The sequence below is a fragment of the Solanum dulcamara genome, chromosome 7 (genome assembly GCF_947179165.1).
Source record: "Solanum dulcamara chromosome 7, daSolDulc1.2, whole genome shotgun sequence".
Taxonomy (NCBI): Eukaryota; Viridiplantae; Streptophyta; class Magnoliopsida; order Solanales; family Solanaceae; genus Solanum; species Solanum dulcamara.
The window spans coordinates 71,037,857-71,047,518 of record NC_077243.1 but is presented as its reverse complement, the minus strand read 5'-3'; the positions used below and the strand labels follow the sequence as shown (position 1 = coordinate 71,047,518).

The following is a 9,662-nucleotide window of genomic DNA, read 5'->3' as shown; positions in this document are numbered from 1 at the left end:
GCCAGATTTATAAGATACCTGAAAGTGATTGCATCCACTACAGAAGAATATGTTTCCATATAATCAATGCCGGGTCTTTGCAAAAATCTTTGTGCCACAAGTCGTGCTTTATATCTTACGAATTCATTTTTCTCATTTCTTTTTCGCACAAAAACTCATTTATACCCTATTGGTTTTATACCTTCAAGTGTTCGGACTATCGGTCCGAATACTTTGCTTTTTTCAAGCGAAGCTACTTCAACTTGAATTGCATCTTTCTATTTTGGCCAATCATTCCTCTGTCTACATTCATCGACATATTTTGGTTCAAGATCCTCATTCTGTTGCATTATTTCCATAGCAACATTATAAGCGAAACTATTGTTGAAAATTATATTATTTCGGTTCCATATTTTTCTTGATGAGACATAATTTATCGAAATTTCTTTATCATTTTCAAGCGCCTTAACCTCTTTCAAGATTTTATCAATTATTATATTTCCTCGCTCTTCTTGAGTAGGTTCTGTCATATCATGACCATCTTAATTGTTTGCTCTTTTTCTTTTTTTGAGGATTTTTATCTTTAGAATTAATTGGTCTACAATGTTTTAAATGCGGTTTAGACTCATTTGCATTAATTAATTATCCTATTGGGACATCAACTCGAATTGGAGCATTAGCAGCTGAAATATGATATTTAGTAACTCTTGATAGGTCAGTGAATGCATCTGACATTTGATTTGAAATATTTTACAAATGAATTATCTTTTGAACTTTTAGTTCACATTTATTTGTACGAGGATCTAAATGAGATAGTGATAATGCATTCCAATCTATTTCCCTTTTCAGCTGCTTATTTTCTTCCCCTCATATATATTTCCATCATGATGATGATAATTATTTCGTCCTACACCACATCCTCGCCCAGTCCACAGCCACGACAGTGGCCGCGATAATTATTTTATCTTGATTCAGACTGATTGTGCGCTGCTACAACATTCGCTTCAGAAAATGGAGCAAACCCAATGGGACGGGCTTCATGATTTTTCATCAGCAAAGTATCATTTTGCTCAGCCACAAGTAGGCATGTAATTAATTTAGAATACTTCTTAAATCCTTTTTCACGATATTGTTGTTGTAGCAACACATTTGAAGCGTGAAAAGTGGAAAGAGTTTTCTCAAGTAATTCATCATCAGTGATAGAATTTCCACATAATTTTAACATGAAACTTACCTTGTGGATAGCAGAATTATACTGTCACAGTTTTAAAATCTTGAAATCGAAGGTGTATCCAGTCATATCGTGCTTTTGATAACACCGTAAGTTTTAGGTGGTGATATCGATCCTTCAAATTAGTCCATAATTTAAAAGGGTCTTTCACAGTTAAATATTCAGTTTTTAGTCTTTCATGAATATGATGATGAAGAAAAATCATGGTCTTTGCTTTATCTTGACTTGATGCTTTATTATCTTGTTTAATAGTATCACCAAGACCTTTAGCGTCAAGGTGAATTTATGTGACATAATTTTTTTAATCTGTCAAAAAAGAATAACACATTTTTATATCTAATAAAGATTTAATTTTAAAATGCTCAATTTATCTTTAATAAAATAATTTATAATCCACAAATATCTATGACATATTTTACAATATAAATTTTTTTAATTTTTTTTCTTGAATTTCGTGTCAAGTTATATAATAACCCCTAAACTGGAAGGGAAAATGTAGGGCTGGGCGTTCGGTATTTGGTTCTGTATTTTCAAAGTTCGGATTCGGTAATTCGATAATCGGTAATTCAAAGTATATACCAAATACCGAACTTTCAAACTTCGATTCGATAATTCGGTAAATCAAACTTCGGTTCGGTATGGTATTCGGTAATACAATATTTTTTTAATAGTTAATGTACAATAAAAGTTTATCCGCATTTAATATTTACATTAACCTAAAGAATACATATCTTAACTTACATTTGTATTACTACACCATAATTAAGTAATATATGCATTTTAACTTACCGAATACCGAAATTGAAATTGCTCTGAAGCCACATTTTACGGAGGAGAAATGATACATCGTAAACAAAGAGAAAATAATTTATGAATAGATACAGAATAAAAAAAAATATTACCTTGTAATAAAAATGATGAAAAAGAGTGAAAAAAACATCTCTAATATATCACACATAATTTTTATACATAAGTTTTTCTTTGAATTATCCAAAAACACTATATCATTGCACTAATTATTAATTAGTTCCTGCAAAGATATGAAAGAGTAGGAATCTTTCGTTTTCAATGTAACTACCAAACTGTTTATGTAGATAACTGACGTGGTGAATCATGCAAAGTGAAATTAGAATTCTTAACTAATTGCATAAATTTAAAATTAGAATTTATAATTTTTTCATGTATATGAATTTAAATTTTAAGTGTGCATATAGTTTGCTGTAAACATGGGAAGGTTGAAATGGAAATGGTAAGGAAAATGAAAAAATGGGATAGTTTGCTCTTACTAAACTCTTCTCTTTTTGGTAATTTTTCTTTTTTTTTTCCATTTTTTTTGTATTAATAAAAAATAAATAAATCGGTATTCGGTATTTTTCGAATACCGAAACCGAAATATCAAATTTTATATTTCAATACCGAATTACCGAATAACGAAATATCAAAATAGCCGACTCGATTCGATAATTCGATTTTCGGTATTTTATGCCCAGCCCTAGAAAAATGTATTTGAAGAGGGTCCCTGTCAATTCAGTTCCACTGAAACATTTCTCTTTCTCTCCTCCAAATTGAAGCAAAGTTGAGGTAATATATATCTTTGCCCAAACTGTTTGAGTTTTATTTAATTTCATCTCCAGTTTATCTAGGTTGTTAATTGTCATCAATTTCTTGGGCTTTTTTTTGTTGTTCAAATTATATTATTGTTGGCTGTGGGAGAAATTGATGAATTTTTGGTTCTTGCTTTTGAGTATATATATTCAAGAATTTGGAGTATATGTTGTCTGTTCACAGTTGTTCATGTACAACAATTGATCTTGTTGAGTCCCATATTCGTGGGATGAGAAGAATTTGGACTCTTTATATAGTTTTAGACAATCTCAATTTATAATTTATCAATGTTAGGACTCCCATATTACCTTTCTATATAATAGATATATATTTAGAAAATATCAGAAGTGCAAGTTTCTCATTTTACGACCATAGCCATATAAATGTCATGACACCTCTTTTGTTATGTGTTGAAAGTCACTTTTTTTTTTTTTAATTCTGTGCTCAATCAAACTTAAGCTACTTTTATCATTTACGAGTCCAGAAAACTTAGAGGAGAAATTAACTGACCATGGAATCAAGCAACAGTAAAGTTATCACATGCAAAGGTGAGTAATAATCATGGAGATCAAGAGCTAGTTTTTTTCTTTAATTTTAACATTACGAAAAGAATATAATATGCATTATGCGTGCGTACAGCTGCAGTAGTATGGAAGGCAGGGGAGAGGTTAACGATCGAAGATATACAAGTGGATCTACCAAAATCAAATGAAGTTCGGATTAAGATGCTCTTTGCCAGTTTATGCCACTCTGACATTCTCGGTCTCAATGGCAATCCCATTGTATGTTACTCTGTTTCCATTTCATTCTGCTCATCTTTCTTAAGTAATTTGGATCGATCGTTTTGTTGAATTGGTTTTTCTTCTATCTTCTCCAGCCTATATTTCCTCGAGTTCTTGGACATGAAGGAGTTGGGTAGGAAAATCTTCTCTCTGTTTCATCTATTGGACCTTTCATTCTGTTATTGCAACAAACTTATATTGGATATTCAGATTCGACAATTACTCCTCATCTTCCTATGCACGGGGTCCTAAGAAGGGGTGGATCACATTAATGGTTTATTGCATGTAGTTTTACTCTGCATTTCTACAAGAGACTGTTTATTTCTACAAGAGACTGTTTGCATAGCTCGAACCCGTGACTTTCTGATTATATGTCAACAACTTTACTAGTTATGTCAAAGCTGTCCTTCTCCAATGCGAAACATGATCTAAAAAATAGTTTTCCTCAATATGAATATATGTATTGCAAATGATGTGAATTAATGGATTTGTTTAGCCAGTCTTGACTAATTTGAATTTGCAGCATGATAGAAAGTGTGGGAGAAAGTGTGAAAAACCTTAAAAAAGGAGATATAGTGATGCCACTTTACTTGGGAGAATGCAAAGAATGCCCAAATTGCAAGTCAGGAAGGTCCAATTTATGTCACAAATATCCCATGACCCTTTCTGGCCTAATGTTGGATGGTACATCAAGAATGTCTATTCAAGGAGGACAAGTATTATACCATTCTTTTAGTTGCTCTACTTGGTCGGAATATACAGTCATTAATGCCAACTACGTGATCAAGGTTGATCCTCAGAAGATTTCGCTTCCACATGCTAGCTTGCTTTGTTGTGGATTTACGACAGGTTATGGAGCAACATGGAGAGAAGTTCATATTGAAAAGGGCTCAACTGTTGCTGTACTAGGTCTTGGTGCTGTTGGATTTGGAGTCAGTACATTTTGACTTAGCTCGATTGTTTAAATGTAACTAAATAAATTCAACAAGTTATGAAAAATATTGTAGGTGGTTGAGGGAGCTCGAAGTCAAGGGGCATCGAAAATAATTGGTGTTGATATCAACGAATTGAAACGGGGAAAAGGAGAAGCCTTTGGAATGACAGATTTCATTAACCCTAAAGATAACGGGACATCAATTTCCGAGATGATAAAAGGTGTTACTGGAGGCTTAGGTGTTGATTATGTTTTCGAATGTACCGGGATTCCATCCATGCTTAATGAAGCCATTGATGCCTCAAAATTGGTAAAGTTTTTTACTAAAATTTGTTGATAAGACATATAAAAAAACTTATTAACATTATATTCTTCTTCTTTATCTCAATTACTATTAGGGAATTGGGACAATTGTTCTAATTGGTGCAGGAAATGGGCTTACTAGGGAATTCAACTTGGTTCCCTTATTATGTGGTCGAACATTGAAAGGTTCAATCTATGGTGGAATAAGACTTCACTCAGATCTTCCTTCCCTACTTCACAGATGCGCAAAAAAGGTACAATTTCCGTTACTCCGTTCAGTAATGGAGCCAAGATTTTTATTAAAAAAATTTAAAATATATAAAAAAAATAAAAACGAATTTAACATCTACGATATATATATAAAAAAAATAATTTTAATCATATATAAATAATTTAATTTTTCATTGAAGAGGTTTGAAACCCCGAAGGCTATGCCTTTACTAGCTTCGCCCCTGACCTCATTACGATTAGTAAAAGATAATGCTAGCTCCCTTGTTTGCTCGTACTCTTTTCTTTGAGGTTCTGCTTTTCCATTTATTAATAAAAAATTAGTCCTACACACCCCGTTAGTGGATTAGTTTTTTTTTTTTTTAATTTAAAATAATGATATTCTTTGAAAATATGACACATCAATTGGCACGAAATATTTAGTTTTATATTTAGTCGGTTGTAAAGTGTAACATCTTGAAAACCATCTTTACATGGTATAGATTCATTTTCTAATTAGAAATTTTTTTTCTTCTTTTTGGCATTTGAAATTTTTTCAAATTGATATTGACTTTTACTTTTTTCTTTTTCTTCAGGAGATTCAACTAGATGAGCTTATAACTCACGAAATTTCGTTGACTGAAATCAACCAATCAATTGAGTTATTGAAAAATCCACATTGTGTCAAGATTATTATCAACTTCTAAAAAATTAAACCAATTTCATCACATATTGAATACTTTAATACCAAAAATATTAATGCAGAGTTAAATTATTTACTCAAATCTGAAACTGGTTTAATTTATGCACCATATATTGTATGTGTATGATAAGCAAATAAACATTGTATTGTTTTGTTATAAATAAATGTGTATGGCCACTGTTGCAAGATTGATATTCAAGTATTAGCATTGTAGCAAAATTTGTCCCCAAGTTTAAATTTTAAGGCTTATAAATAGCTATTTTTCTCTGTTATATGAAAGATATCAAAAGAATGAAAAGAAAAGTACTATAAGGGTGTGTTTGGTACGAAGGAAAATGTTTTCCTAGAAAATGTTTTCTTCAAAAACAAGTTGGTTTCTAACTTATTTTCTTATGTTAGGTTGGTGTGTGACAAATATTTTCTATTGTTCGGTTAGTGAATGAAAATATTTTTTAGAAAATATCTTTTATTTTTTGATAGAGAGAAGAAAATATTTTTTAGGAAAATAGTTTTTGACATGAAAATCAATCCTATTAATTGACTCGGAACCCAACCCCGACAGCTGATGTGGGATCCAACTCAACTTTCAACTCAAGATTCGACTTCTAAATTTAGACTCGATATCGACTTTCGAATCACAATCCGATCACACTCGACTCTAGACTTAACTTTCAAATAATTTAATTTTTTTTTGGGAGTGGGTCTGGGGGGTTGGGGTGGCTGATTTTCAAAATTTAAATTTTTTTTTTAATTTTTTTTTTTTTTTTGTGTGTGTGTGGGGGGGGGGGGTTGGTGGAATGGGGGTTGGGGGGTCAAGGTAGGGGGTGGGTAAAAAAAATAAAATTTTCAAAATTTGAACATTTTCAAAAATAAATTTTTAATATTTTTTGTGTGGGGTCGGGGGGTAGGGGGGACTGGTGGGGTGGAGTGGAGGATGGAGTAAAAAATGAAACTTTCAAACTTTGAAATATTTTCTAAAATAAAATTTTAATTTTTTTTTGTGCGTGTGTTGGGGGATGGGGGGTGGGGTAGGGGCTAGCAGGGATGTCGGGGTAGGAATGGGGTAAAAAAATGAAACTATCAAAATTTAAAATATTTTTTAAAACTAAATTTTTAAATTTGTTTTTTTTGTGTGGGTGGGTGGGTGGGTTGGTAGGGGGTTTGAGTAAGGATGGGGTAAAAAAATAAAACTTTTTAAATTTAAAATATTTTTTAAAAATAATTTTTTAATTTTTGAAATATTTAAAAAATAAAACTTTATTTTGGGGGGAGGGTGGTTGGGGGTAAGGGTGGGGATGGAAATAGAATAAAAAATTGAAAATTTCATAATGTAATGTGAATTATTTTTCAAAAATAATTGTTTAATTTTTTCTTAAAAAAAATTTTTAATTTATTTTTGGGGGAGAGGGGGGTCGTGGTAGGGATAGGATATGAAGAAAATATTGTAATTTGAGGTTGGAGAAGAGTTTTGAAAATTGTTTTTTTTAGTTTTTGAAAGAAAATTATTTTTCTTAAATCTAAAAAAAATAAGTTAATTTTTAAAAATATTTTCCAAAATATTTAAGTAAATCATAAATAAAAAAATAAAAAAATATGTTTTGAAAAATATTTTCCTTCCGTACCAAACACATTCTAAGAGTACACTTGCTCCTATCTATTTCTCTCCGTCTCTTTCCTTGTTAATTAAGTTTAGTTCTCCACTTTTATTTTATAACATGTATAACAATATACTGCAACTTATATTTACCTTTTATAATTTGAATATTCTTAACAAAAATTATGACTACGCTACTAAGTACACAATATTTTATTCTCCTTAATTTTCCTGCGAGTCATTAGATCAAGTATTCTATTGGAAAAATTATGTGGTAAGATAGTTCTAAGTAATATTACCTTTTCAATATTACAAAAATAAAAAATTTATTTATACGTATATGGCGTTTTTTAAGAATTAGAAGAAATAATTATCATCCCTAATTCAATGCTAACAAATTATCAATTTACCTTAAATTAAGAGATTCTTTTTCATCCTTATACAAAAATAATATAAAAAGAATATCAAATCTTTCTCTCTATATGTAATGACCCTTTCTGTTGTTATGGGAGAGCTAATGGTGATGGAAATTGGATCAAAAAATTTCCACGCTAGTTGAAAATTTCAGGCTAGGTTAGGTTTAGGCAATTTCTGAGCAAGAAAAAGTCTAGGACAATCCCGAAAAGGATTGGGGATAATATCTAAGCTTGGGTTAGTTCTTCCATTAGCTAAGAAGTTAAGGAGTCTGTAGGACTTTTCAGAAGTGAATTCGGATGAGTAGAATTTTCGATATCGAACTTGACGTGAAAAGGTTGGTTCAGAGTGTCAAGGTTCGAACTTGTGTTGCGAAATAAACAATTTTTGAGAGAATTTCGAGTTTCTTTCCCCTGCATGTCGCCATAGAGGGTGACATGCTGCTATCACGATCACGGAAATTCCCTCTATAGCGGGCAATTCCTCTATGGTGACGACACTATAGCGGGATCGGATTGCTATAGCGAGGTTAGTTGTAGTTGATTGAGAAATCACCCAAAATTACTCATTATTCTGCAAGTGTGTTTTGGGGAAATGAAGGGAGACTTAGGACGATAATCATTAGTTTTCCATAGAAGTCATTCGTAAAGATAAGCAAATCGCTCTCCTAACTTGGAACATTGAATTCTAGGCCTTAGAGGAAGTTATTGTAGACCTGTAACGACCTATCCCCGTTGTTATGGATAGGACAATGGAAAAGGATTTTTGGTCAGAAAACTTCGGGTAGTAATTTCGAAAACATTTAGCCTAGGCTAGACTTGGACAATTCTGAGTCAAGTGAGGTCTAGGGTGACCTTGTGAATGGTGGGGGACCGAATCTCTAATTTAATTGGGTAAGATGATAGCCAAGATGATACGAAGCATTTGCGATTTCGCGGAATCGCACTCGAGCGAGTAAAACTCTCGGAATTGGACTTAGCATGAAGGATATAATTTAATACATCTTTAGAAGGCGATGTGTTGTGAAATGAGGGTTTGGAGCTCAAACTCCGAGCTCTCTATTTCCTTGCAACCCTCCAGAATGGGATTACTCTCGCCAAAATGGGATTACTCTTGCCAGAGCGGGGCCACCAGAACAGGATGGGTCCCGCCAGAGCAAAACAGTCGCGATTTAAGTCGGAAAAAACCCCAGAAATGGTCTATTTCTGCAAAAACAGTTCCTAAAATGACAAAAGACGACCTAGAGCGATTTTCATCAATTTTCCACGGATTTTCACGCTTAAGGTAAGGATTTTACTCCATAAACTCATCCTTCGATTCCTAATACTTATAAACTAAGATGGGTGACAATTGTGGGATGGTTTTAACCTGTGGGTAAGGGTGGAAAGTAGCCCTAGGGTAGAACTAGGATCATGGGTTTGTCCTAGGATGGGAATTGTGTTAATTTTCATGATAGTTAGGTCATTTTGTTTTTCCTTTATGTGTATTTACTGTTTTTAGATCAAGAACAAGCAGAACGAACCCGAAAAGGGAATGCTCCTGCACTTTAAGGTTGTTGAAGCTCGAATTCGAGGTAAGTGATAGTTTTGTTCCCGTATGTGTTTCATGTAGTTGTTAAATTGCTTCATGATGTGCATATGTGTATATGAATAGGGGAACATGCTAGATTATATGTGAAATAATCACTTGCTGGCCTGTTTTGTGATAAACCTATTCTTGGTGATATAATGTTGAATACTGAATATAATCGTGGAGGTGTTTGTATGTTGGAATCGGGTGTCACATTTTGACACATAAATTGGATCAGGTGTCACGTTTCGACATATATTTAGATTGGGTGTCACATTCTTAAACAAACCTTGGATCGGGTGTCACGTTCCGAGAGAAATGTTGGATTGAGTGTCACATTC

General features: G+C 32.6%; 1 protein-coding gene across 3 annotated transcripts; it reads left to right on the top strand.

The window, feature by feature from the left end:
- Positions 1 to 2,730: 2,730 nt before the first annotated feature.
- On the top strand, positions 2,731 to 5,961 carry LOC129896218 (8-hydroxygeraniol oxidoreductase-like). Of its 3 annotated transcripts, none has more exons than XM_055972072.1 (8): positions 2,731 to 2,791; positions 3,300 to 3,363; positions 3,455 to 3,597; positions 3,693 to 3,730; positions 4,121 to 4,529; positions 4,605 to 4,841; positions 4,930 to 5,088; positions 5,638 to 5,959. In XM_055972072.1, the coding sequence occupies exons 2-8, from the start codon at positions 3,327 to 3,329 to the stop codon at positions 5,746 to 5,748; spliced, it is 1,134 nt and encodes a 377-aa protein (XP_055828047.1). In that variant the 5' UTR covers positions 2,731 to 2,791; positions 3,300 to 3,326; the 3' UTR covers positions 5,749 to 5,959. The 3 variants fall into 3 exon arrangements, with proteins under 3 accessions (XP_055828047.1, XP_055828049.1, XP_055828050.1); XM_055972074.1 differs by lacking the exon at positions 2,731 to 2,791 and adding an exon at positions 2,834 to 2,853 and having other exon boundaries at positions 5,638 to 5,960; XM_055972075.1 differs by lacking the exon at positions 2,731 to 2,791 and having other exon boundaries at positions 2,901 to 3,363; positions 4,605 to 4,752; positions 4,961 to 5,088; positions 5,638 to 5,961.
- Positions 5,962 to 9,662: the final 3,701 nt, after the last annotated feature.

Coding starts and splice junctions, on each gene's coding strand:
- LOC129896218 (XM_055972074.1), top strand. CDS start 3,327: ATGGAATCAAGCAACAGTAAAGTTATCACATGCAAAG. Junction 3,364..3,454: donor TAAAGTTATCACATGCAAAG/GTGAGTAATAAT, acceptor GCGTGCGTACAG/CTGCAGTAGTATGGAAGGCA. Junction 3,731..4,120: donor CTTGGACATGAAGGAGTTGG/GTAGGAAAATCT, acceptor TTGAATTTGCAG/CATGATAGAAAGTGTGGGAG.